At 45.5% G+C, this 27451-nt stretch overlaps 2 protein-coding genes and 1 long non-coding RNA gene across 9 annotated transcripts in view; 2 read left to right on the forward strand and 1 right to left on the reverse strand.

Moving 5' to 3' along the window:
- MMUT (methylmalonyl-CoA mutase) overlaps nucleotides 1-860 on the reverse strand; it is a 35349-nt gene extending 34489 nt beyond the window's left edge. Inside the window, exon 1 of one of the 3 annotated variants that reach the window (XM_039532010.1) lies at nucleotides 721-860. The gene's annotated coding sequence lies outside the window, so the exon portion shown is untranslated. Of the gene's footprint in view, nucleotide 1; nucleotides 122-716 lie in introns of those variants that run through there. The other 2 variants (XM_039532008.1, XM_039532009.1) reach the window with 2 other exon arrangements.
- CENPQ (centromere protein Q) lies at nucleotides 69-14315 on the forward strand. Of its 5 annotated transcripts, none has more exons than XM_039532017.1 (9): nucleotides 69-201; nucleotides 1366-1512; nucleotides 2588-2642; nucleotides 4055-4166; nucleotides 4657-4725; nucleotides 7104-7233; nucleotides 12948-13067; nucleotides 13311-13388; nucleotides 13879-14315. In XM_039532017.1, the coding sequence occupies exons 2-9, from the start codon at nucleotides 1369-1371 to the stop codon at nucleotides 14005-14007; spliced, it is 837 nt and encodes a 278-aa protein (XP_039387951.1). In that variant the 5' UTR covers nucleotides 69-201; nucleotides 1366-1368; the 3' UTR covers nucleotides 14008-14315. The 5 variants fall into 5 exon arrangements, with proteins under 5 accessions (XP_039387951.1, XP_039387948.1, XP_039387949.1 ...); XM_039532014.1 differs by lacking the exon at nucleotides 69-201 and adding an exon at nucleotides 220-282; XM_039532015.1 differs by lacking the exon at nucleotides 69-201 and adding an exon at nucleotides 923-1062.
- Nucleotides 14316-19020: 4705 nt separating this feature from the next.
- LOC120401780 lies at nucleotides 19021-22322 on the forward strand. Its single transcript, XR_005596721.1, has 3 exons — nucleotides 19021-19079; nucleotides 19522-19679; nucleotides 20247-22322. It is a non-coding gene; the product is annotated as an uncharacterized LOC120401780 (long non-coding RNA).
- Nucleotides 22323-27451: the final 5129 nt, after the last annotated feature.

The following is a 27451-nucleotide window of genomic DNA, read 5'->3' on the forward strand; positions in this document are numbered from 1 at the left end:
CCCCCCGCCCCGTCCTGGTCCTGGTGCGAGTCAGTCCCAGACAAACCCGAGTACGCAGGCGCGCGCGCCTGTGCCCTGGGAGGGACGCTGGCTTGGCCTCGGTGTGCGCATGCGCGCTGCAGCGCGGGAACGTTGTCTCTAGCGGCTCGGCGGCATTGCGCCGGGCACCTGGGCCGGCGGTGGGGTCGTTGAGGAGGACCGGTGAGTCTCGGAGGGGCCGAGACGGGCCGCGCGATGGGACTTTTCGGGGGAGGGGGGAGTCGGTCAACGCGACGGCATCAGGTAGCTATTAGGCGAGAAGGGGCGTTCAGGTGGCCAAGACTACATCTCCCGGCATGCAATGCGCCCACCTCAGTTAGCGTGCTATGACCAGGGGTGGCAATGCATGCTGGGAGATGTAGTCTCTCGTATAACTTTAGGGAGTCCCTCCAGTCACAGACAGTATGGTTATGGCCCTACCTCTCAGCCCACCCAAAGGGGGCCCCAGTCACTCAGATTAGTCCAGGCGATCTCAGACTTTTCACATAGCAAGCCTCTGAGTGCGACCCCCCTTATACATAAATATATACAAAAGCGTTTTTAAACACCATTATAAATGCTGGAGGCAAAGCCGGGTTTGGGGTGGAGGCTGACAGCTCGCGACCCCCCATGTAATAACCTCGTGACCCCTTGAGGGGTCCCGACCCCCAGTTTGAGAACCCCTGGATTAGTCCTACCTACTAGCACAGTCCCTTATGTCATGACAGTCACTGCAGGAGACCCAGCACAGCAATCTTCTCCCATGCCGTGACTATCCACCACTGTAAGAACATCGTTTCCATATGTCATGACAGTAGCTGCTGCGAAAAAGTGCAATGACATTGATCTCTGTGAAGTCATGAGAGTCCCCCCTGCAAGGATCTAATTGTCCATGATGTCACGACAATCACTGCCACAAGGCTCAGCATAATGACATTGCCTCGTGTGTCATGACAGTTGCTGCCAGAAGCCATGGCAAAGTTGCATCATCCCCTGTGTCACAGTAGGAGCTGCGTAGGAGAAGTGGTGTGAGGAGGATGTAATGTAAATAGTCCCTGTAGCAGGCATGACATTGATGTTTATGATCATATAACAAACAAATGGGTCTGGGTCTGGGGAGTAATCGGGGGCAAGGGTGTGTGTGGGTGCGTGTAGAATATCCCATGGCTTCTCTATCAGGAAGCAAGTGGAGACATTTACTAAGGGAGCAAAGCACTCAAATACACAAAAGGTTATGCTATATTCAACACAGCCTTCATGTTCAATAGCTGTATGTGTTTTTCACTTCTTTATGGATTATACATCTCTGTCTCTGTTGACTCTGCTTCTCTCCCCACTGCTTTAAAGGTCATGAAACATCACCGTGCTCATCCCCCTAAGGCATGGAAGTCTGTCAGAGAAGGAGCTGCACAAAAGAAGAGCAAGTCACAGCAGCACCCAGAATCTTCCAGCAAAAAAGCAGATGGAGGACAAAAACTGGGACAAGAGAAAGAGGTGATTAAATTTCAGACTAATCAGCCCAAAGAAATAAAATTATTGAAGTGGGAAGAGAGACTATGTCATCCTTTTACTAATGTGTGTGGGGAGGAGAGCTTTTCTTTGAATATTTGCTTAACTTGAGCAAATATCCAATGTTCAAGATGGGCACCCCTTCCCTCTGTAACACACAGACTGGCTGGAAAAGACATGAGAAAATCCTCAGGGCCTGTAGAGAAATAGATATCTGAATTTTATGTGATGGGTCAGGATGGGGCAGTGTAGTCCCATAGTTTAATGAAACAGAACTGGCTATTCATCTATTAAAGGGATGTATTATAGAACTGATTAGTGACTACATGATCAGAGCAATAAAATCTTAGCTCAGTCATTCCTTGGAGAAGGTGAATCACTTCTGGCTCATGGTCTGCAGGGCACGAGATTGACACGGACAGCTTTCTATCTGAAAGATGCTCCTTGTCACAACCAGCCTTATGAGCAGCATGGTCCCATGCTGTTGAAAAGAGATTAGGAGAAATAAACCCATACATTTTCTCATCCGCAGACTTGCTTCTGTAATGTGAGAGCTTAAGAGGTCTGGTTATGAGTTGTTTCCTCCTGTTTAAGACTGAAAGAAGCCTGCAGAACTTGTGTAAGATGTGCTCTTATTTGAGAATGTGTGCTGGATGACCATGGCTGCACAAGGCAGAAAACAAGCCTTTACTACAGGAGAGGCAACCAATGGCAAAAGGCCATTGTCATATATTCAAATGGTTTCTCAGCCCTTACTACAAAGTGGGTCCTTGGAAGCAAGTGGATGGTTCCATGCACCAGAAAACATTTACAGGCAGTCCTCAGATTTACGACACAATTGGTTCCTGAAAATTGCATCGCAAGTCGAAACGTAACTCGGAATCGCAATCCACTCCATTGTGGGACTGAGTGTTATAAAGTCTAAACCAATTGTCGTAAGTCACATCAGAGTGTCAATTCAGAAGCATCATAAGTGCCATTCGTCGTAAGTCAAACGTCATAAATGTGTACAGGTATTCCTCGACTTTCTTTCTCTGGTGTAAATTTTCCTTTTTACTAGGTCACACAGCCAGCCAAGAAGAGAGAGAAGCGACAGAGGGAGCAGTCCCCTGAAGGTACAAATTTCCTTATTTTCTCCACATCTGTATCCCATCAGTATTTTAGTGCTTCACCCATAAATCCATATTCTGAAGCAACACTGAGAACAGGAAATAACTCATAAATTTTATCAAAATATGATTGCAAATAGGCCTCAATTTTTTTCTGTGCATGACAAAAAAAATAAATTATCCTCTGTATAATCTTAGCCAAGATGCATTTCTATGTCTTATTAAAATACATGATTTTACCTTCAAATAGTATGTTTCTTTTCTACTGAGTGCTTGTGGTGGGGTCTGTGTGTGTCTATCAGAACCACAAGGGTCCTCATTTTAACTTGCTCCTGATCCCTTGATGGCTACTGGATTATTGTGTACATGGTGCTTGATATACAGATAAGTAGACACGGTCCCTGCCCTCCAGAGTAGGGCTCCATGTCTGTCACAGAGGTCGTGGAAGTCACTGATTCCATGACTTTCTGTGACCTCCATGACTTCTGCAGGTGCCAGTGTGGCTGGCCCCGGGGCCAACCACACCAGCCACTGCTGGAGCAGCTCTGGGGACAGCCACACCAGCCACTGCTGGAGCAGCCCTGGCCCCCGGGCAGGTGGCTAGCCGGAGCATCCACGGTCCATGGCCCCCGGCAGCTGGAGCCGCTGGCCCCAGGCACCTCCCCAGCAGCATTTCCCCTCCCCTCCCAATATTTAATCACTAGTATTTTTAGTATAAGTCATGGACAGGTCACGGGCTGTGAATTTTTGTTTATTTCGTGTGACTTGTCCATGACTTTTACTAAAAATACCCGTGATTAAATCGTAGCCTTACTCATGAGTTTACCATCTAAATGGGATAGTAATCCCTTTAGAACCTTTAAAACTGCTCCTTCTGCAGAAGTCACTGCTAGGTGACAGAAAACATTCCCTTCTCGAATACAACATGCCATCTCTGCAGCACTTCCAACCTCTTCTGCATCCATCCGTTTAGAAATCAGGGCTGGAAATCGAACTTGAGTCAGTCATATAGCAGTGCCTAATGTCACTAGCTCAAGTGTCACTGAAGAGGGGGATGTTTTATGGACCAGTAGCCAAAATGGCTTCTCATGGGTTTACTTCTCAATCCTTTCACCAGTTTTATCAATTATGTTGGGAGGAAATCACAATACAATGGCAGCTTCTTAGAGCAGGGACCACGTATCTTGTGTGTGTTTTACATCACCAAACATACTGTCAGTGCTTTACAAATAACTGCTACTGACAGTGTGGACAGGTCTGAGATGCTATTTCTTTGGGGCAGAAAATCTGCTCTTGAGCTTAGTCATTTGGGGGTCAGAGAAGTAACTGATTTACCATAAAGTTTTCTATCCAAGTCCAATAGGTCACATCTTGACTGTTTCTCCTTCTCTCTCTCTTTTTGGTACCAACAACAACAGGTTCTTGGAGCACAAAAAAGGTGAAGTTGGCCCCTGGCAAAACAGCAGCCTGGCAGCCACTCCCAGACAGCAGCATCAATCACCTGGGAGGCATGATGGATTCAGTAATATTGCAAGTATCAAGCACCACCACATCCCATACCTCAGCCAAGGCTTCAGACACATAAGACCAAGAATCTCATTCTATTTCCTCAAGTAATTAGGATGCTTAATGTAATAGCTAGTAAAAAAAATCATTCTGAAAGTGTCCGAGCAACTAATCAGTTATTGAGGATTCTAAACATTGTAGCACATGACATCAGGTCCATCTGGCACTGGAACTCTTCATTTGGAAAGCATGAGATGAGATTTGGAAGGCGTTCTCAGCCTGGGGTAGAAAGAGGCCTTGACATTTAATAGATAATGGAAAAATAAAGACATACCCAGGTAAATTGACAGCATGACTGGCTGCATTTGCAGTTCAGCAATATTATTTCATGAAAGCTCTGCCAGACAGTCATGTCTTGTGTGACATTGCTGATCATATAATCCCATTCCAGGAAGTTCCTTCTACTTATAGGTTCTGTGGTAAAAATTAACAGTTTACCTTTTCCTTCTTCTAGATCCATTCTGAGTAAATCAGTACAAGAAAAAGATGACATTCAAAAGCACCTCAACCTCCTGAAGGAAAGGTAATGAGTGGTATGGCGAAGAGACCCAAGGGCTCTCAGTGACTTTGTAACATATTTCTAGAAATGTTCCTTCACTTCTCGGAGCTGTCATCTTTAGGAAATCTATCAGAGGGAAGCTGCTGTATGATCAGGAAAGGGAAACCTCAAGAGCATAGATTTGTTCAAAGTGGCAGAGCCTCCCTTTAACCACCTTATAGAGGCAACAGGCACTCAGGCAGCATTCCTGAGAGCTGCTGGAATGAACTGTATGCTCTAGAAGCAGCAAAGAGTCTTGTGGCACCTTATAGACTAACAGACGTTTTGGAGCATGAGCTTTCGTGGGTGAATACCCACTTCGTCGGATGCATGTAGTGGAAATTTCCAGGGGCAGGTATATAGAAGCAAGCAAGAAGCAGGCTTGCTTGCTTCTATATACCTGCCCCTGGAAATTTCCACTACATGCATCCGACGAAGTGGGTATTCACCCACGAAAGCTCATGCTCCAAAACGTCTGTTAGTCTATAAGGTGCCACAAGACTCTTTGCTGCTTTTACAGATCCAGACTAACACTCTGATACTTGTATGCTCTAGAACTGTATTAGAAAGTGAGATATTGAATTTGGCAATTTAGAGCCACTATCATTTTGTGACATCAGCTCAGGTTGTTAAGAACTGTGATCATTAATGGCATTTGTGGAGAAGGGTAATCTCATGTGTTGGGCATAAGGTGCAGCCTTTTTGTACTTCATTGCTCAGGTAACCAGTTATACTGTGAAAAAAATTGTCTTCCTTTGAAGTGACGATTACTAGCTACTGCCAGAGGCCAATACCAACTTGAGACAACGTGACCTGATTTCTGGAGGTGCTTAGTGCGTGCAGCTCTGATTAACTTCAGGGGGAGTTGTGGGAGCTCAGCATTTCTGAACATCAGACCAAGTTATTTCACACTGGACATCCAAAAATCAAGGCATCTCCAAAATTAATGTCCACTTTTGAAAACAGCCATAAAGCTCTTGCTCCGACATGTATCTATATAGTATTTTTAACAAAGACACAGGACGCTGTATAAAGTTACTCAAATGAAAGGGTCCAAATTGGGAAACGGAAAGTGCTGCCCATAAGCACTTAGTTAGTTTTATTTTAAATGGTGAAACAATCAGAACAGCACAGAGAGTACTTAGAAGTAAGTTTCATATCCAGGAGCATAGCCACAACATAACCCTAGGTCATAGTACCTTTATATTATATCAAGAACAATTAAAAAGGATACTGATTCTGACGTCCAGTAACTAACGGGGGTTATAATGTTGGTCTTAAATCCAAGGCTATTTAGTTGTTTTTATGTAAGCAAATACTACAACAGGTTCAAGTTGTATTTACTGAGAGCCAATGTAAATATTTTACGATGGAAATAATTTATTGACATAGGTCAGTGCTTGTAAGAATATGGGTTATAGCACTGGGTATGAATTCCATCCTGAACTTTTATAATTAGACATTACTGCAGCAAAGACTTGTAATAATCCAGTCTTAAAAAGATAAGGACATTTATGAGCAATTCTAGCTCCTCCTCTCTCTTCCCCCTCTCTCCCCTCAAAAAAGAGTCTTGGCTTTAGTAGATGGTAAAAAGATGACTGAGCAAAGATAGAAAGCATTAGCAAAACTAAAGGATGAACCATTACGAATACTTGTTTTAAGCATCAGAATCCTCAGCGAAAAATCAAATAACGCATCATAACTGATCTTCTGTGGTTTAAATAATTAGAGCCCTACGCAGATACACAAATTTGCATCCACATCCGATCAGCATCTGCAATAATTAATTTGTATCCGATCTGCACTCCACCTTTTATATGTATCCGCATCAGCACCCTATCTTACTGTTAGAGCCCTGCATGGATACAAAAATGTTGATCAGCATCCGATCTGCAAAGATGGTACCACAACTGCATCTGCGGATATAAAGCAGATATCCGTGGATTTGCAGGGCTCTATAAATAATAACACTAAGCACTTCCACAGCACTTCACAAAACTTAATTAATCTTAACAAAAACCTGAGAATAGTACTAACTTACTTAACCTTACAGTTACCAAACTGAGCCAGAGGGATTAAGTGAAACCACAGCAGACAACATGGTCATAGCCAAGATAAGACCTCTGGAGTTGCTCACTCCTAGTTCTGTGCTCAGGCATCTAAACCACACCACTCTTGAAAGAGAATTTCAGCCCACTCTCCCTTCATTCTTTAACACTCTGGGCCTTTTACTTCAGTGAGAGCAGCTCTGGGAGTATATGGTGAACATGCCTTCTCCCTATGCAGGTCTTTAGTGGGTCACCTTGTTTTTTCAGTAACAAACAGGTAATGCTGTTTGTTTGTTTTTTTTAAATAAAATCAAGGCTTCTAAGACATTACAAGACCCTGAAGGTGCCTATTGGGAAGCTAAGCAACCTGAAAAATGTGCTGAGTCTTAAGGTGGCAGAGAAACAGAATCTCTCATCCAATGAAGAGGCTATGGCCCTACTGCAGGTAAGGGAGACATGGGGGCAAAGGGGCTATGGGATAGGAATAAAGAATATAAATCCTTGTTCTGCTCCTCAGTAGATTCTAACCTTTCAATGGAAGGGATGGGAGGGGAACTTCAGGTGTTCATGTTCTCTCATTCCTGAGCTTCACTTCACACTACTGCATTGAAGGATCCCAATTGTGCACTGGAGAGACTACCGTCTCCTGGGATGAGGAAGAAATTCAGTCCAGGTTCACTCAATCCTGGTCTTATTCACCTCTTTTATCAGGCACTTCATTTAAAAAAAAAAATTCTGATGTGCATCACAGTACAAAGGGGAACAAAGACAATCCGGGGAATTATAGACCGGTCAGCCTAACTTCAGTACTTGCAAAGCAGTAGCGTAGCTAGTGGGGTGCAGGGGAAGCAACTGCTTCCCCTCAGCACATTTAAAAAAGCCACACTTTAGGCGGGGTTACCATGGCGCCAGGGGTGGGGCCCACACTCCGCTCTGAAGCTTGGCCTGCTTCCCCCAGCTTGCTGCATACCCTGTCCCCGTTGATCAGCTGTGTCTCCCAACAGGAGGGAGACAGCTGATCCCGTGGCAGGGATGGGAGGGGAAGAACTGAGCTCCAGCAAGCTGGGATCCTGCAGGCAGGCTTTGCTGGCTTCCCCTAGTGTGCTGCATAAACCCTGCCCCCTCCCTACCTCGGTGAATAGCTGTCTCCCAGCAGGAGGGAGATAGACAGCTAATCAGTGAGGGGAGGGGGAAAGAACTGAGCTCCAGCAAGCTGGGCTCCTGGGGAGGAGGAGAGGCTGGGGCCTTGGGAAGAAGGGGGTTGGTCGGGGCATGCCCCTATAGGGGGCAGGGGCACCCACCCACCGGTCAACTGTTTATGGGGCCCGTGGGGGCCCATGAGCTATCAGCTGTTCAGCAGGGGCAGTAGGGTAGCTAGCTAGGGAAGTGCAAGTGCTCTCTGTTTAGCTGGTTTTTGGCCACCAGCCAATCAGTGAGGAGAACTGCTCCTGGAGCAAGGGGCTGAGCAGCTGAGAGACCCCATCTCCTCCTCCTACCTGCTTCTTGTGGCACTGTGGCAGGTGTGCTTTCTCGGGCTCTGCAACAGCAGCTCCTAACCTCTCACCCAACTAAAGGCAGCCAGTGGTAGCAACTGGTAAGTGTATTTCAAAGGGGGTCTTTCTTATGGTGAGAGTGGCTTGGGGGTGGGACTGGAAACCCTCCAGGTGTCTGTGAGAGCCGGCACCTGGCTGCTGGTGGGATGGCCATCTGCATTGTGGGGGGCAGGGGGCTCAGCCAGAGGCATCTCCAAAAACATCCCCTGCACCTGGGCAGCTGGACCAAGACAGGCATTGGTGGGAGGGGAGGCGCGTCTCCTGCCTCTCAGAGACAGTGGCCATGTAGTGTGCTTGGTTCCCCCTCCCTGGCATCTGGGTGACTGCCTCTTACGGGGTGAGGGGTGGAAGGGAAGAGGCAGTGGGGAAGGGATAGGGATGGGGGGGTAGGAGAGGAAAACTGAGACTATCAGTGGAAATCTTCATAGCAGTACAATCTCTGCCTTGGGGGTGTGGATGGAATTGTCTCCCAAGGGAAGGCTGGAACGAACTATCTGCTGTTGTAGTATGTGTTTAGTTTAGTCCATGTGCTCTGGCAAACACAAGTCCAGGCACCATGCTGGGGGGCAGGGAGAGGTAGCCTGATTTTCCCTCTCCTTTTAGGAGACAATTCAGGTTTCCCCTAAGGGAAGGGCTTGTGATCATGTTGGGAGGAGGGAGAGGCATTGCTGAGTCCCAGAGTTGAGTAATTCTCTGAAGATGGTGGTCATTAAGTTACTAATTGTCATTCACTTGCTGCACACAATGGCTGGTGATGGTTGTTTAACATCCACCTGGCGATTTGGTCAATGCCTTGTTTCTTGGGAGTTGCCTTCTGTAACTTCTCTAATTTCATCCCACTCTCTTGTGAGTACAAATTCTGGTTCTAAGGACCTGGTGCCTGGATCCTATATTGCCTTGCATTGGGATTTGGAATTAGTGTCCTGACATGCAACTCCTCCTGTTGTGCCAGTGTAGATCCTGCTGTTAGTACAACTATTTGCAGGTGCCCTTGTGTTTAGCTGAAACTTTGGACTTGGGATGGACTCAGAGACTGAGAGCTAAACTGACATTACTATCCTGCTGTGTGGATCCCAGTGTGCTTACACTGAATTTTTGGCATGCACGTGGCTATATTTATCTCATTGTGCTGATAGTGCTACTTCCTTGATGTGATGACATTATGCCAAGGAGAATCATGAAAATAGTGTCCTGGTGTGATGGTGGTCACTCTGTGCTGTTCATGTGAATCTTGCATTTTTGTATGCTGGGTTGGTGTAGCCCTGTTGTTCCCAGGAAATTAGAGCCACAAGGTGGGTGTGGTAATATCTTTTATTGGAGCAACTTTTGTTGGTGAGAGAGAGAGAAGTTTTGGAGCTTTCATGGAGTTCTTTCTTCTTCCTGAAGAAGAGTTCTTTGAAAGCTCAAAAGCTTGTCTCTCTCACCAACAGAAGCTGATCCAATAAATATATATTACCTCACCCACCTTGATATATATTATTCCCCTCCCCACATATTACCTCACCCAGCTTTCCAGGAGTGAGTTTTCATAATGACATGGGAAGTGCGCTGACTGGTCCTGACTTCTCTGTATCAGCCCCTCTAGCTTGCACTGCAGCCCAGTACATGGGGGCTGGGTGCCTGCAGCACTGAGACTGCGAGATCAGGGACTCACAGACCCAGCTGGGAGGGGAAGGGCACCTCCTCCTCGGCCTCTCTCTCTTGCTGCCTCATGATGCACAGAGCCAGCGTGGCTAGGTGCTGCATTGGAGAGTCTCCCAGTGCAGCCCCCCACCCCCTCTGCCGCATGCGAACCCCCAACAGACCCTGCCCACCTCTGTCTGATTGTCTCTTATGCAGGGGACTGTGCCTCTCCTCTCCCCCCCCCCGCTCCTGTGTGCTGCCTGCTTCCAGGGAGCACAGATTGGAGAGCAGCCCCCTCAGGAGAGATGAGAGGGGCTGTCCCACCGGGTGCGTGCGCAGCCCATCGGAGCACTGCTTTGTCCTGTTATATCCGAATTCGTGTTATATCGGGTCGCGTTATATCGAGGTAGAGGTGTAAATTGATATGTCGGGTGGTGCCTCTTTTTATGTGTTCGCTCCCCCTGATGTTAGAACCTGGCTAACCACTGTGTGTTGTATAGTGTTGCCCCTCTCCCCATGAAACTCCATAGTGGTAGTGAGTAAGATAGCACCAATGACCACTATGACTCTCAAACTGGTGACCTTAAAATCTGCCCCTGCTTCCTCTTTGTTTCTTAGACGAAGTGGTAAAATGGCTGTGAATTATCATTTCATATTCTAATGCTTCAGGGAACAATCTGTATCTAATGGGACACTTCCACAGATAAGCAAATCAGTACCTTTAGCCCATCTGCCACAGAGCAGGAAGGAGGCAGGGCTCTGTGCTTGATGGAAAGTTAGTCAGGAAGTGCTGTCTAAGGTCACCTATCATGAAGAATCATTATGTTCAGTTTTAAATCAAAATCCCACCAAACTTGCTGGCAGACAAGGAAGTACTGAAGATGCTGAAACAATATTTTGTTATCATAGAATCATAGAATTCAAGATCAGAAGGGACCATTATGATCATCTAGTTTGACCTCCTGCAAGATGCAGGCCACATAAGCCGATCCACCCACTCCTTAAGCAAGCGACCCCTGCCCCATGCTTCGGAGGAAGGCGAAAAACCTTATCCACAAGTCTTGATTCTATTGGATTTCTGCCTCCGCTGTTCCTGCCTGCAGGTAGCAGGGAACAAGAGGCATCCTTTCTTATTTTGTGGAAGAAATCCACTAGGACATGTTCTGGGAAGGACAAAGACAAGAGAATGGACAGTGAAGAAAAATTACAATGTAAGTAGGTGCCAGTCCGTGCCTGTGCCTCTCACACTTCATCTGCTTCAAACTTCCCCTTTCCAAGGTTTTGTTCTTATGGTTTACTTAAGTGGCAACATCAAAACATAACCCTGAGCTAGCTATTCAGAAAGATTTTCCCCCTTTGAGTTTCTTTCTGAGGCAGAAATAACCTCCTTCTGAATTGGAGATAATAGGAGCCACCTGGTCTGTCTGTCATTGAGTCAGCAAAAGAACTCAACATCTCTGCGTAGAACCTGACATTCTATTACACAAATATTATTTAAAATATCATTTTCAACTTCTCAGAGCATTTGTCTTCCTCTCTGGTTCCCCTGGAAGAGTTCATGTAGATGCTTTCATCATGGTATTTTAACAGGAGCTTATCTGGCTTATTTGGCTCATCCAGTCAAGCTGTTTCTAACAGAAGAGCATCTGTGGGGCTGGGAGAAGGTGGGACTGGAGTCTTAATTCCATGCTTGAACTGAATCCAAGTGAAAAGAGGTTAGCTGGGGCTCGTCCCTCGCTGGGGCAGCAGGGAGCCACACTGCCTCACTAGACACTGTTGATGTCCTGGAGGGAATTAGTCTGGCCATGGGAGTCTCCTTCGGCGGCCCTTGCGGCAACTGAAATAAGCACAATACATCCAGGCCCTGGGTCAGGGCAGGGCAACAGTGAGTCAGCGCTCAGGCCCTCAGGCAGGGGCTGAGCAATAGTAACAAAAACAGTAGCAATAAGCCCAAGCCTTGGGTCAGGAGGGGGCAACAATGAGTCTGGAGCTCAGGCAGGGGCTGAGTAATAGCAATGCAAACAGTAGCCATAAGCCCAGGCTCTGGGTCAGGGTGGGGCAACAATGTGTCAGGGACTCAGGCCCTCAGGCAGGGCTGAGCAGTAGCAATGCAAACAGTAGCAATGAGCCCAGGCCTCCAAGGGACCTGGGAGAGGGGGAGACGGCCACCCGCGAGTTGGGTGGCCAAGGGATGCAGGCCCTCCCACTCCACTGCGTCCCAGCCTGGGGCCCTAGCAGCAGCAGACGACCCAGTGCTTTGTCAGTGGGGATCCTGACCGCAACACACTGACATGAGCTCTGGCAGTGTTGCAGACAGACTAGGTTCAGCTGCCCCTGGGCTACTTCCAGCCCTCCCCCACCCCCTCTAGTGGTACCTGGGTCACGGTGGTGTCCTCTGGGGTGTCCACCACCATGGGTTCCTCGGGGTAGTTGGCGAGAGGCAGATCCGGCAACTCCTCCGGGTAGCGGGCGTGGGGCAGGTCAGGCCAGTCCTTGGGTGCACCTAGGACCACAGGGGCGTCCCAGTCATGGGCCAGTCTGGAGGCAGCTGGCCTCCCCGGTGGCTGTCTCTCCAGTGAGTTCTGAGGTCGAGCCTTTGTACTTCCAGGGCGCCGCCTGACCCTCTGAGGGGCGGGCTTAGAGCTCCCTAGCTCCACCCACTCCGGTGTCCGGAAGGGTTCGTCCCTCTCCAGGGTGGCGCAGAGCCACACGGCCTTACTACACCAAGCTTCTTGTTCATAGACAGAGATCAATGGCCATGTCATAATAGAGCTGTTTCATTTCTTCATACAAATGCTGTCAGGTGATAGACGAGACTTCAGTCCTTTAATTCTATTGATTTCTTGTTCTTTGGTTCTTTCTTGAGCATCTGTGTTTGTCAGGAAAGTTAAAGATGGAACAGTTTGGGTGGGACTCTACCACAATGTTTTGCATATAAACCATTTTTAAATGTATTTATTCTGTTCTTTTCATTTTAACCCAGGAAGAAATAACCACAGCTGTGCAGACAGCTGAGAACACAGACGAGAATATTCAGAGCCTGCAGGACAAAATCCAGACTCTCAGGAACTGGTTGGAGGAAGCTGAGGACAAGGCTAAGAAGGTATCTTATAACAAGATTTGCTGCATTGATCCCAGGAGGGCATATTTCTGGAACCAACCAGTACATGATCTCTCAGCAGAGGGCCTTGTGTAGGAGAGACACACCTGGCATTAGGTGTGTGCATTTTCAAGGATTTCTAAACATCAGGATTTCTGTTTTTCAGGACTAAGAAATTAGGAGGATGGTGGCCGTAAATAATCTGTTTGCACCTGTGATCACATTTCATTTTTCTTGCTTCTCTAGCTGTTCCAGAAAAATGGGACAGGGGTCCTCAGTCTTCCAGAACTCCCAAAGCACAGCCTGACAGCACCCATTCTGCAGGTGAGCAGGGACAGGGCACCATGTTTTCAGAGACCTTCCAGACAATTAGGAGGAGACGACAGAAACCACACTGCCCTTTCTAGCAGGAACTGTCCGCATTTCCCCTCTCCTGGGCAGAGCAATGTGTTTGTGTTTGAACAGTCTGTAAAATACTCTGAATAAGAACTGTCTGCCTATCCCTGATCGCAGAGAGAAGTTTATTAAATGGTCCCTTGTGAGATATTTCCATCCAAGTGTTAAGGATCACTATCCTCATTTCACCTTGTTGACAGCTGGGACTGCACTGGAAATAAAGTCTTATTGGATGGAATTTCTCCTGGACTCTTAATGGCTTGTCTACACATAGCAGCAATGCGCACTGGGAGCCGGGGGGTAATGTCTGAATCTCACTCCCGTAGTGTGCTGTGTTGCTCCCTGTAAACATGCCTTAAGTGAAATGGATATATCTTATATTTCTATCACCCATTCTCCATTTTTCTTCCGTCTGCAGGAGGAGATTCTGAAAATCCAAGACCAGAAAGGTATTCTGAAGGACCTAAGCACTATCCAGCACTCAGCTGAGATGAAGAACATGTTGACCCTCCTTGAACAGGCCTATGAGAAGGTGGACTCCCTTTGAGGAATCCATACACGAAGTTATGCTGAGGCAGGCTTTATTTCATGGTCCAGCAGGTGTTTGATCCCGCGACAATGTTTTTTGCTTCTAAAGACTTGCCTTCTGCAATCACCAAGTGTCTATTAGTCAATCGTTTATTAGCCAGATATTGGCACAATATATTGATTGTTGCCCAGTGGGACATTAGTGACATGCTGCTTTTTCACTGGCGTAAAGACCAGACATATAGAACCTAGCTCATCCACATAAGGGCCGCTTTTAAATAGTGTATATATTATCTATTAATAAACTGGGTTATGGCTGATATTTTCCATTTTAAAACTTTTTTTGTGGTTCAGAGAACTGACTGACAAGCAGCAGATTCCACTAGCTCTAATATTGCATTGAAAGGTCTGGATTTCTTTTCTTTTCTTTTGGAAAACTAGGATTGTTTCATTATATTACGCCTGTCATGTCAGAGATATGAATATAGTCCCTCTATGGACTCAACATTCACTCTAAAGAGAAAATTAAATCCTATTTGAAGTTGAATGATGTAATAGATATTTTATTTAAAGAATAGTTGCTAAGCCACAATAAGTACCCCCTTTTCAAGCAAAATTAGGTCTGTCTTTAAATGTAAATCAAAACACCTCTGTGGGAACCTGAAGTTAAAAGATCAACATTTCATTTGATCAGCTGGACAGTATTCTTTACACTCTTAGTCCACTGCGTAACAAAGGCACTTGCATCTGGTTCAAGTAGTGTGTTAGGTTTATGCTGGGAGATGGGCAGGGATAAGAAAAGCTTATGGTGCAAATCTCAGAGTTCTGTACTAACCTCTTATTTCATTAATTCCCAGGAAATCTTTAGTTTTGGAAAAAGAAAACAAACTAAAATGTGCATTTCCTCCCAGGCTCTGACCTCTCTTGCATGCATTTGTCAATAATAGATTCTCTCCATTGTTTCATTAAAAGATCTGGTTATGACTGTCAAGATATACCCCCCCCAAATCTGAACTCTGGGGTACAGATATGGGGACTCATGAAAGACCCTCCTAAGCTTATCTTCTACCAGCTTAAGTTAAAATTCTTCCAAGGCACAGTCTTCTGCCTTGTACAGATATTGCTGCCACCACCAAGTGATTTTCACAACTATTCAGGGAAGGGTCACTTGGAATCCCTATCCCTCCAAAATATCCCCCCAAGCCTCTTCACCCCCTTTCTTGGGGAGGCTTGAGAATAAAATACCAACCAGTTGCCTTAGCAATGGGAGCACAGACCAACCCCTTGTCTAAGGACTTTAGAATCAAAGGATTTCTTTAAAAAAAAAAAGAAAAGGTAAATTTTATTTAAAAAGGTAGAAACACATCTGAAAACTCAGGCTTTAGGGATTAAACACCAAAAATAATTTTCTTGGGGTTCATCTTAAAGGTTACAAGCAAAACAAAAGCACCTGGGGTTAGCACAGGGGAATCCACAAACCAAAACAACCAAAAAGTTTCCTAATTGCATCTGTCTTAACTTTTCCTGTACTAACATATCTGGGGTTCCAAATGAGGAGTTTCTAGGTATGATGCTGATGAGTTCCCATACCTGGCTTAAAGATTACAGCTTGCTGCCTTCCCCTCTCTCCAGCCGGGAGACAAAAACAAATCCCCACACCCAGCAGATTTTCCAATTTGAAAGGGTACCATCTCCCTATTGGTTCCCCTGGTCAGGTATCAACTCAGGTTAAGCTTAACCCTTTGCAGTTAAGGCAATTAGGGTATAGCTGCTAAGGAGGATTCTATAGCTACTGACTGGCTGTGTGTCCATAAAAGGGAGCTATTTCCCCCCTCCCCCCCCCAATTTATCACAATGACAAAGTGCTTCTACTGAATTAGCACCTGGAAAACAGAGTTCACTTGATACTGAACACTGTCATGGAACCACTTGTCCACCTGTCTACAGGCTACTGGTCTCTTTAATAAGGAAAATAGGGATAATTAACTCACATCTATGAGCCATGGGGGATTGAAAGTCTGCATATAGTTGTTCTATGCGTGGGACCCGAAAATCCAGTGTAGGGGAAACACTTTCTTCTCTGGGTGGATCAAATTAAGATTTTTTTAAAAAACTGATCTGGTTCAGAAGGTTTTGTCAGCAGCAGAAATGAGCACTGTGACTGGATGTCTGCGTTACACTGGCTCTGATGGGGTTAAAACTCACCCTGGAGGACTGCAATGCCTCTGGAGGGTGAGGCACTCTGGTGGGGCAGCTTATACTCCACCCTGGTCCCAAGGCCCGCCGGGTATATCAGTTGGTGGCTCCTTCACGGGGCTGTGAGCATGGGCATGTTCTTGGCACGGTTCACCCCCATGCTGGACACCTGTGCCTTCTGCGGCGTGAGGGAGACCCTGGCGCACGTATACCTGGAGTGCGCCAGGTTGCAGCCCCTATTCCAGCTCCTCCAGAACCTCCTGCTGAGGTTCTGGCTGCACTTCTCCTCACACTTGTTCATCTTTGCACATCCTATTGTGGCCCCACTAAGTCATGAGACCTCCTTGTCAACCTCCTGGTACTAGCCAAAGTAGCCATTTACACCACCGGGAAGAGAATGGTGGATGAGGGGGTGCTCTGTGACTGTGGGGCCTACTTCCACTCCTCCCTGGTCTCATGCATCTGGGCAGAGTTCCTCTGGACTGGCTCCTTTGACACCTTCAAGGAGCAGTGGGTGCTGTCCGGGGTTCTCTGTTCAGTATCTCCATCCGGTTCCCTTCATTTAGCCCTGTGACCTCACTCCCGTCCCTGTTATATCTTTAGTTGTCCCCTGTACTTAATTGAGATCCCGGACCTTGTGGATCCTCTCCTTAGGCTGGAGGAGGTCCTTTAGTAGTGGGTGGGCTCTGCCTGCCCATCTCCCGGGTTTCCAACAGACTGGAGGGCTGCAAGGAAACAGCCAATAGGGCAGTGGCTACAGCCAATTACGATGGCGGCTGGACCAGCCAGTCAGGGCCCAGCCAGCCCATATAAAAAGAAGCTGCAGGCCAGAACCAGTCAGTCTACTGCAGGAAGTCTAAGGGAGAGGATCAGCTTTCTAGAAGGCTTCAGAGACTAGCACGGTGACTAGGGCTGCTGGGATTTGCAGGCCTGAGGCCTTGGGAAGAAGGTGAAGGAGCCAAAGGTGCTGGGGCTGCAGGGAAGTGGCCCAAGGAATTGAGACAGATTGGTGGAAAAAGAAAGGAGGGGCAGTGGGAAGCTGTTGTTTAGAGTCCCTCAGCAGGGACTGAGAGTAGTGGGCGGGCCAGGATCTCCCCCTCTCCCACTCGCCGCTGAAGAAGCTGCCAGGCTATGGACTGCCGAGCTGCTGCGAGGCGTGGCTAGACTGTTGCAGAAGGAGTCCCACCCCGGAAGGGGGGAAACCTGGATTGTGACACGGCTGGAGGGCTGTGCCACAAAGCAGAGGCAGTGAGACTGGAACTGCAGTGGGACTGCAGGTGGAGACAAGGACGGGAGAGCCACCACCAGCCAAGGGCACACCTGCTGACCAGAGCTAATTCCCAAAATGGCCAGCAGGAGGCACCAGTGTGGTGAGTGACCCTGTGACAAGCACTTATTGAAATAATCAGGATCCCAGCATAACTCTCCCCACTTCATAAGTTTGGCTATGTTTTTCCTTATCCTTCTTGGCTGATGACAAACGAAGGTTTTGGGGTTTTTTTTATTGATGTTAAACATTCATTGGATCAGCGGCTGGAATCTGACTTGCTCATCTCCAAGGTGAGTGCCGTAACTACTGGTCTTTAGAGTCATTTTTGTGGTCTCTGGCCCAAATTGAAATGGCTTCAACAGGAGAGACTGAGACAGACCAACCCCAAAATAACCAATGTTTATGGAAGGGGGTCAGGTGGCTACTATCACCACTGTGTTTTTGTCCCCAGAAGCTTTTACAGCTATTCTGAAGGAAAATGGGCCCTCTTCCCCCAGGAATGCCTTGTAAATATGATTTAATCAAAATCACTAAAGAAATGTAAGGGGTTTCTACTAGAACTTAACTTGACTGCCTCTGATTCTACAAGATGGGAATGTAATTTGGGTACAGTTACATAAAAATGATAGCAGTGCAAGGAGTGTTAGGCAAAAGAGAATTTGTGGGGGTGTAATTATGTAAGACTTTAAGAACGTAAACCAACACTCATGGCTTGTAAAATCCTGTTTGTGAATTGCTTTTGTTTTTGTTCTTAAATAAAGAAGAAACTGCTGCTAAAACTCCATTTGAATCTCATTCAAAGTTTCAACACTGACAGATCCTTGTGCCAGATATAGCTAGTGTGATGTGGCTTTGGTATTTAGCATTTAACCCTTTGGGTACCTTTCATATTTGTATGGGTTTTATTGTTTGTTTTTAATAGTGTTTAATATCTTTTTAAATAGGAACCAGAGAATGTGACCCTGGCTGGGGCAGCTAGAATTGGGAGAATGGGAAGAGATTCTGGATCCTTTTTTGGTAATAAATAGCAGCTAAGAACTGTAGAAGGGGAACAAAAAGTAAAGACAATGTATCTCTGAAGCAAAAGCAGGGGTGAAATGTACAAAAAAGCAATGTCAGCAACACTGAGCCTTGAGGTGGCTCTGAGTAATCAAACTCGCAATGTTAAACCGTGTGATTAATGCTAGTGAGTAATCCTGTAATAATGGATAATGTGTATGATTTTAGGGGGGAAATTTTAAGCAAGCTAGAAATGGTAATTGAAAGCAAATCTCATGTCAAAGGTTTCATGGTAATACTGCCTCTCCACTATTACCTGTGAAAAACCTTAAAGCTTGGCACAGCAGAAAAACCATTACAAACCTAGTCTGTTGTACAAGAGAGGGAACTGAGGTACACCACCTCGTGAATGAACAGTGGGATAATTCACTAGCCTGCCTATAGGCCAAAACAAGGAAAGTATGGAGGTAATTCTTCTGTTTTTCTGCAGTCAGCAAGATTTGTGAAAGGAAGGGGTATCTTTAAGCAATAATCTATCCCCACCCAGGGTGCTGGGACACATTTCTTTTGTTTTTCAGACACTCTACAGGCAAGCTGGTGCCAATGGAAGAACAACCCAGAACACTGTGAGTCTACTAGTGTGATTGAAAATTGAGTTGTGTGTTTTGTCTTGTTGTTGTTCTGTTATTTTGGTGAATCTTGTACAAGGAGGGCTAACGCATAATAGCAGCAAAGGTCAACGCATGGTACGACCTGCCTGGAGAGCATGATCTACCCACGGCGGGAAGATCAAGTGATTTCTGGATTTCAGGAGAACACCATCTATTCCCAGCTCCTAAATGGGAGGGGCTTATCTAGTCCTTGACTGATTGGGGCCCAGCTTGCTGCTATAGGAAAATGGAGAGTGAAAATGGGTTCATTGCATGCAAATAAAAGGCACAAAATAGGGATTAAGAATGGGGATGGATAAATTATGTTGCATGCATCTTACAGGTGGACCCACGAAGGGAAACCAAGGACTTCCTGGCCTGGGATGAAACAATTGTTGCTGTTACTGTAACCCTACAGGTATTATGGATGCCAAGATGGGAAAATCCTGATCTAAGCTGGCCGCAGCCTGGAGCCAAAATACTTCCTGACAGGCGAACATGTGGGAGCAGGTGCAACTGGTGCTTTTCAGTGTGTCCTTTCAGTCCATTACATGGGTGGTACACCCCCACAGAATGGTAGGTGGACCGGGTGCACCCCCAACTGCAGCACATACATGGAAGGGTTGATGCAACAATTTAATTGGTGGGTGAGGGGACACACATGGAATTGTTGACGGAAAAGGAATTTGTGCGCAGCAGGAACCACAGGGTTAGATGTACGGAATCTGGGGGACAGTTGGTTAACCAAGCAATTGATAAGCTAAGATGTGAAATTGCAGCAGCAAATCCATGAACTACTGGCACAAGAGCTGTCTGAAATTGCAATGGGGTGGAAGAGGGCAGCAGAGGTGAACCTGCGGCTAACTCAATGGACAGGAAACCTTGTGACATGGGTAAGGGGTGGCTTCAAAAGGCTAACTTGGGCAGGGGAGGTGGTGTGTATGGGAATGCAAAATGCTCAACTGTGGGGCTAGCACTTTGTAATAGTGTGGTATCTTGAAATGGGACAGAAACTAAGGTGGTCCCAATAAGTCCTATGGGAATAATGAGACTGGGAAGAGCTTGCTGGGAACCACTGGGGATAGATGGGGAGGATGGAATGGTGTAAATTGGACAATAATTCAGTTAAGTAATTGTCCATAGAAAATATCTGGATGTGCCCCTCCCCGATGGCCATGGAGGAGCAGACCCAATGGCCTGTTGCAAGGAGTGGACAATTGGGTGTAATGTATTGGCTATTTACATGCTGCCATCGGGACTTTGGTGCACAAATGGATCTGTGGAACTCATTGCTGTGGACAATCTAAGCAGTGCATACTACCTGCTTCCATACCAAGTGGTCGAGCTGGTTTGGACAATACCCCATTTCTCTGTGGACATTCAATGGACTCATGATATAGACAAAGGCAAGCAAAACCTGCAGGAGCAGCTCGATGCAACTGCCACCAATTGGACACATTACAAATATATTCTCCAGAACGGTGTTAAAAGGATCTTACCCCTCTGAAAAGAGGGAAAAGCAGTGTTTCTGGTAGTGGCCCAGATGTTGGACTATATTACAATGATCAGGGCTGACCATATTACCGTGGCTATTGGCTTATTGTTAAGTGTGCTAATTTACAATGTATACTGTGGTGGTGAAGGGGGGCACAGACCCACAAGGTACAACCACTAATTGTCACATAAGTAATGTAAACAGTCCTCCGCCAAAGTGTAACAGATAACTTGGACCCAGCCTTCTCGGGCCCATTACTAGGGGGAGTCTGATACACTCATTGGATTATACGTGCAGTATGTCCATATGAGGGAAGGTGCAGGGCACCATACTGCTTAGGGAGCAGTGGGGCAACTGGAGCACCGGCACATTCCATCCTGATACCTGGCCCTATCGGGAAATATGCTGCCATATGTCCTATGCTTTTCCTGGGATACCGGGGCAGGAGAGTCCCAAAAGAAAATAAAGGGGTGGAGTGCTAGTATATAGGTCTGTTTGTTAGCCTGGGCTAGAATTTTGAGTTATACTCTTATACTAAAGTGTGTAAATAAGGGACAAAGACACTATGATGTTACTTCTGCCTCGTCAGTTGGATTTGTTAGTACAATGGGAACAGATATGAGCCGTTAAAATGTTACTTGAGAGCCCACTTTAAGATTGCCTCAACCCCTATCTCAAGGCAAAGTCAAGCAACCAGTGGGGAGATGCCAAGGGGCTTGGGTGGGGGTGGTATAAAAGACCAAACAAATGCCCATCCCTGACCAGAGCACCACCTCGCTCTTTACCCCTCCCAAGGGGTACAAAAGGGGTAGAAGACCCCAGTCCAAAAATGGAACATGACCCTATGTTGTAAGGGGTGGGACTAGGAGCATGCACTGCAGGTATATTTGGGCCTGCTAAGAAGGATGAGGTGGGAAGGGGGACATGGGGTAAATGCTCTGCAGGGTTGGAGCTGAGACAGAACACTGCAAAACAAACTCTGCTGGTGCGTAGAGCTATGGATATGCTTGTTTGGAACTAACCCCCATAAACATTGGATTGTCTGCACTCTGGACTTCTGGTCGTCTGCTTTCTGTCTGTGTGACAAGAACCAGAAGAGAGGGTGAAGGGAAAGCCCTCTAACAGGCAATCTCTGTACACCCGAGACCTCTTCCTGCACATGCACGCCCATGGGGAGCGTTCCTTTCTCTAACAGATACACCCTTCTACGCTCTTTTGCCTAGTGCTATTGGCTGAGTCAGGCCCCAATAAAGAGGTGATAAAGTACAGAGTAGCACTTAGTGGAAGAGAAGATCAAGAGGTTTAAAGGGCTGGAATTCTGTCTCTCCACATCGCTTTTCTTTCATTGCTCAGCTGGATCAGTTTCCTCTGTGTAGGAGAATGTCTCTCAGTTTAGTTCCTGTTGTTCATTCCTACAGGATATGAAGATTGACAGAACTGTTTGAAACATGTCTATTCCATTAATGTTCAGGCTATGCAAATTTTGGACAAAGCAGATGATTAAATGATAACACGGCAAGATTGAATGTCTCCTTGCGAAAGTATGGGGCCTCAGGCTGGTGCCTTACATTCTTTTACCTGCCTCTTAAAGCTTCTTTTTCACCTTGCCTTGCGAGCCCCTCCCATCTGAAGGTGTGATTCTCTTTGTTTTCTTTCCCTGCTCTTCAGTAAGAAGGAATAATCTATTTAGAACATTCCACGGTCAAACTGGTTACTTCTGTCATTCTCCACATTGAAGGGACCACTGCTACCTCTTAGCACTAAGCTGATAATTGGAACCTTGAATGACAAGCTGCAATATTGACAGCAGGGCATCAGTATAGGTGTATTTCATGGCATATATCTACACAAAATTGTCCTTCTATAGAGGGAGATGCATCTCAGTACAGAGGCAGTTTCATCCTAAAGATGGGGACATGATGAAGAATGGACACTAAGCCCCTATAAAGAAAGATGCACAGCTACACTCAGCACCATACACAGACAGGGACATGTACAAAGAAGACAAGAAAGAAAACGGTTAGATTTTAATGGTTTATTTTGAATGTGAAGGTTTTAATGCTGTGGAAAGATGCTGGATCAACAGCTCTGGATAGTGGTAGATGCCTTTTGGCTATTTATCTAGAGGACACGTGAGGCAGTGTAAGATTCCCCAAACTGGTTTGTTAATATGCCTCAACACTGACCTGAAGAGGCAGACTACCTTTACATGCAAGAGCATAGGTCAGTGCTGTAGCTCAGTGGTTCTCAAGCAGGGGTATGTGTACTTCTGGGGCTACTCAGAGGTCTTCCAGGGGTACATCAACTCAGCTAGATATTTGCCTAATTATACAATACACTACATAAAAAGCAGTAGTGAAGTCAGTACAAACTAAAATTTCATAAACTACTATTTGTTTATACTGTTCTGTATACTATACATTGAAATGTAAGTACAGTATTTATATTCCAATTGGTTTATTTTATTACATTAAAATGACAAAGTAAGCGTTGTGTCAGTAATAGTGTGCTGTGACGCTTTTGTATGTGTATGTCTGATTTTGTAAGTTTTTAAGTGAGGTGAAACTTGGGGGTACACATGTAGGGATATTAAAGAAGGTTTATATTAGACATGGTTTATATGAAAAATGATTTATTGTTAGAAATGATTTATTGTTAAATGATACTTTATAACTGAAGGTTTATATTAGAAGTAAATGTGATTCCCAACATTTAGCCTCTAACCTGCAAGCCACCAGCTGTGTCTGTGTGAAGCCTGCTCAAAGAAATACTTTGTATAACATTTGTTAAACATTAATTAACTCTAAGTAAGCCAAAACAGTAGCTGTTATAGTATATAGATAGAGACCCCCACCCTCTGTAAGTTTTCATCTTACTTTATTTTTAATTGTTAAAAGACAGGGAGTCTCACATAAATTGGTAACATCCCAAAAGGTAAAGAGGCAGTGAAATAGATGTGATTAAGATAGAGAATGTATGTGAATGAGTGCCTAGTTTAAATAATGAATGAATGGTTAGGGAGTTACCAGCCTGAAGAATTCAGTGTCGGCTGAAAAAGGTGTCAAGTGGAATCAACCAGATGACCCCCTGAGGGCAAACTGGAATCCACCCCACCACACCTCAAAGGAAGGAAAAACAAACATCTGATAACATGTAGCCAGCCACCTGCTGATTGATTTAGCAACAGCAGAATGAAGCAACTCTCATGGACTGACATAGGAATAAATTCCTATAAAACTGGACTCTGAAGACTGAGGACTTTGAGTCTATGGTTCTGCTGCTTTGAGTCTATGGTTCTGCTGTCAGGTGCATCTGACACAGACTCGGCTCCATCCTCATGACCAAGAGACCTGTCTGGTAACTATAACATCTATACAGAACCTGAATGAATGATTGTGTGAATGAATATATATATATATATATATATATATATATATATATATATATATATATATATATATAGTGTGTGTGTGTATAAGGAATAAGTAGTGATAGAAATAAGTAGTAAAACAACGTTGTTTGCTTTTATCTTTTGCTTTACTATTATATTTACAATAAATGTGGCATCTTTGCCTTATCCCTCTTAATAAGATCCTGCTCGTTTTTATTATATTGGTATAACACACAAGACAAATCAGACTCTTGAAGGGGGTACAGTAGCCTGAAAAGGTTGAGAGCCACGGCTGTAGCTCATTTGGCCCTTGGCTTCTCTTCTGAGAACTCCAACAAGAGGGCCACTTAGTGCCAAATGTGGATTGGTTTTTGTTAGGTGCACCCCTGCTGACAGGGAATTGGACAGAGAAGTGTTTGAATTTTAAACCAGGGTTGGGAGGGAATGTCATGTTACAAAAGGCAAGAGACTGGGACAAATTCCTCATTGGCCAGTCCATTGAAATAACTAAAGCCCCACAGGAAGTAGGATTTGACCCGTTATATTTAGAATAACAGCTCCTGAGCTAAGTGATGTAAGACCCACTGGAGTAGCTCCTATAGGGAAATCAGCTAAATATGACCATGGGTTGATGGATACTAGTAAAACCAAAAAGCATCAGAAAAAATGTGTGTTCTAGTTCAGGGGTCAGCAACCTTCCAGAAGTGGTGTGCCGAGTCTTCATTTATTCCCTCTAATTTAAGGATTCACATGCCAGTAACATTTTAATGTTTTTAGAAGGTCTCTTTCTATAAGTCTATAATATATAACTAAACTATTGTTGTATGTAAAGTAAATAAGGTTTTTAAAATGTTTAAGAAGCTTCATTTAAAATTAAATTAAAATGCAGAGCCTCTCCCCCCGCCCCTCCAGACTGGTGGCCAGGACCTGGGCAGTGTGAGTGCCACTGAAAATCAGCTCACGTGCCATCTTTGGCACATCTGCCATAGGTTGCCTACCCCTGTTCTAGTTATTGCCCGTAGCAAATTAAGTAGACTAACAACTGCTCTAATAACAATGTGAATCCTTCACACAAGATAACGGCTAGGGTAGACCAGATAGCAAGTGTGAAAAATAAGGACAGGCAGTGGGGCGTAATTAGTGACTATATAAGAAAAAGCCCTAAATATCAGGACTGTCCCTTTAAAATTGGGACATCTGGTCACCCTAAACAGGGCCATCAAGGAACTATAGCAAAAGCGAAAATCTGGGCAGTGAATAGGGCAACCAGACAGCAGGGCCCCCCGGGGGAGGGGCAAGTGGGGCAATTTGCACCAGGCTCTGGGCCCCGCAGGGGCCCCATGAGCCCTGGCCTGGCGATGGTCTGGGTCTTTGGCAGCATTTTGGCGGTGGGGGGCCCTTCAGTCACTCTGCGTCTCTGGCAGCACTGAAGGGCCCCCCACCGCCAAAATGCTGCTGAAGACCCAGACTGCTGCCAGGTGAATACAAGCGCCGCAGCTCCCCTGCTTTGCCTCAGGCCCCCTGAAAAATTGGAACAGGGTGGGGGATAATAGGAAGCTATATAACAAAAATACCCACAAATTGGGACTGTCCCTATCAAATTGGGACATCTGGCCACCCTAGCAGTGAAGCATGAAAATGTATCTTCCTGAGAGGAACTTCATTAGCAACATAGACTAATTAGTCTGTTCTATCAAAGCAAAGCCATTGAGAACAATACCTCTATTACTTAAATGTACACAAGCAAACTAGAAGGCAGGTAGCTTGTTTCAATCACTGGGCTTTAAGGGACTTAGCTCCAGCAAGGCTCTCAGAAAGGGTTGAGAGATTCCTAGATGTACAATAATATTTCACTCAATCTCTTTTGAACATTTCACTGACCTTTTTGTCACCATTAGCATCAGCTCTTCAAAAGCAGGTTATGTGAAATGAGCCTGTGGTTTCAATCCAGTTCCTAGGGGATTCATGTCACAGAATCTGTCATCTTAAATTAGCCCCTTTGGTAGCCTTAGCAGGCCACATGCAGTGCATTGGGTGTGTTTTCCTCTGCCGTATGGAATGTTGGTCTGCTCAGCTAAAGAAGCTCCTCCTTCAGCCCAAGTAGTGTGGGTGTGTGGGCTTTTGGAGGAGATTGGCCTGAGTTTACTGTCCGTACCATGAAGTCCTGAATGGCCACAGTATGTTGTGCTGTGAAAACCTATCACTGATCCAAGGCCAAAGATTGACTGTGTGTACAGCCTGAACTGCCCTCTTGGCCTGAGATGTGCAGCCCTCCATATTGGGGAAAAATGCATTGTCAGGGTGGTTGTAGGGATATTAAAGAAGGTTTATATTAGACATGGTTTATATGAAAAATGATTTATTGTTAATTGATACTTTATAACTGAAGGTTTATGTTAGAAGTAAATGTGATTCCCAAGATTTAGCCTCTAACCTGCAAGCCACCAGCTGTGTCTGTGTGAAGCCTGCTCAAAGAAATACTTTGTATAAAACTTGTTAAAAGTCAATTGACTCTAAGTGCCTGTTCTATAAATTGGTAACACCCCAAAAGGTAAAGAGACAGTGAAATAGATGTGATTAAGATAGAGAATGTATGCGAATGAGTGCCTAGTTTAAATAATGAATGAATGGTTAGGGAGTTACCAGCCTGAAGAATTCAGTGTTGGCCGAAGAAGGTGTCAAGTGGGACCAACCAGATGACCCCCCGGAGGGCAAAATGTAATCCACCACACCTCAAAAGCATTAAAAACAAACATCTGATAACATGGAGCCAGCCACCTCCTGATTGATTTAGCAACAGCAGAATGAAGCAACTCTCATGGACTGACATAGGAATAAATTCCTATAAAACTGGACTCTGAAAACTGAGGACTTTGAGTCTATGGTTCTGCTGCCAGCCTCCAGGAGCATCAGGTGCATCTGACACAGACTCGGCTCCATCCTCATGACCAAGATACCTGGCCAGTAACTTGGCATGAGCAACGTCTAGGCTGGTAACTATAACATCTATACGGAACCTGAATGAATGATTGTGTAAATGAATATATATGTGTGTGTGTGTGTGTATGTGTGTGTGTAAGGAATAAGTAGTGATAGAAATAAGTAGTAAAATAACGTTGTTTGCTTTTGTCTTTTGCTTTACTATTATATTTACAATAAATGTGGCATCTTTGCCTTATCCCTCTTAATAAGATCCTGCTGGTTTTTATTATATTGGTATAACATGGTGTGGAGACACCTACACTGCAGCTGTTGTACCTGTTCCATGGATAACAGAAAGCTCCTCTTTACAGGGCTGTTAATTTATGGTACTTGTATACCCCCACTATTATAGTATGTAAGTACCTCAGTCTTTTCTGTGTTTATCCTCCAAATACCCCTGTGAGATAGAACAGGGCTATTATCCCCATTTTACAGATGGGGAACTGAGGCACACAGAGACTAAGAGCTTCTCTACACTTA

This window comes from Mauremys reevesii, linkage group 3 (assembly GCF_016161935.1).
Source record: "Mauremys reevesii isolate NIE-2019 linkage group 3, ASM1616193v1, whole genome shotgun sequence".
Taxonomy (NCBI): domain Eukaryota; kingdom Metazoa; phylum Chordata; order Testudines; family Geoemydidae; genus Mauremys; species Mauremys reevesii.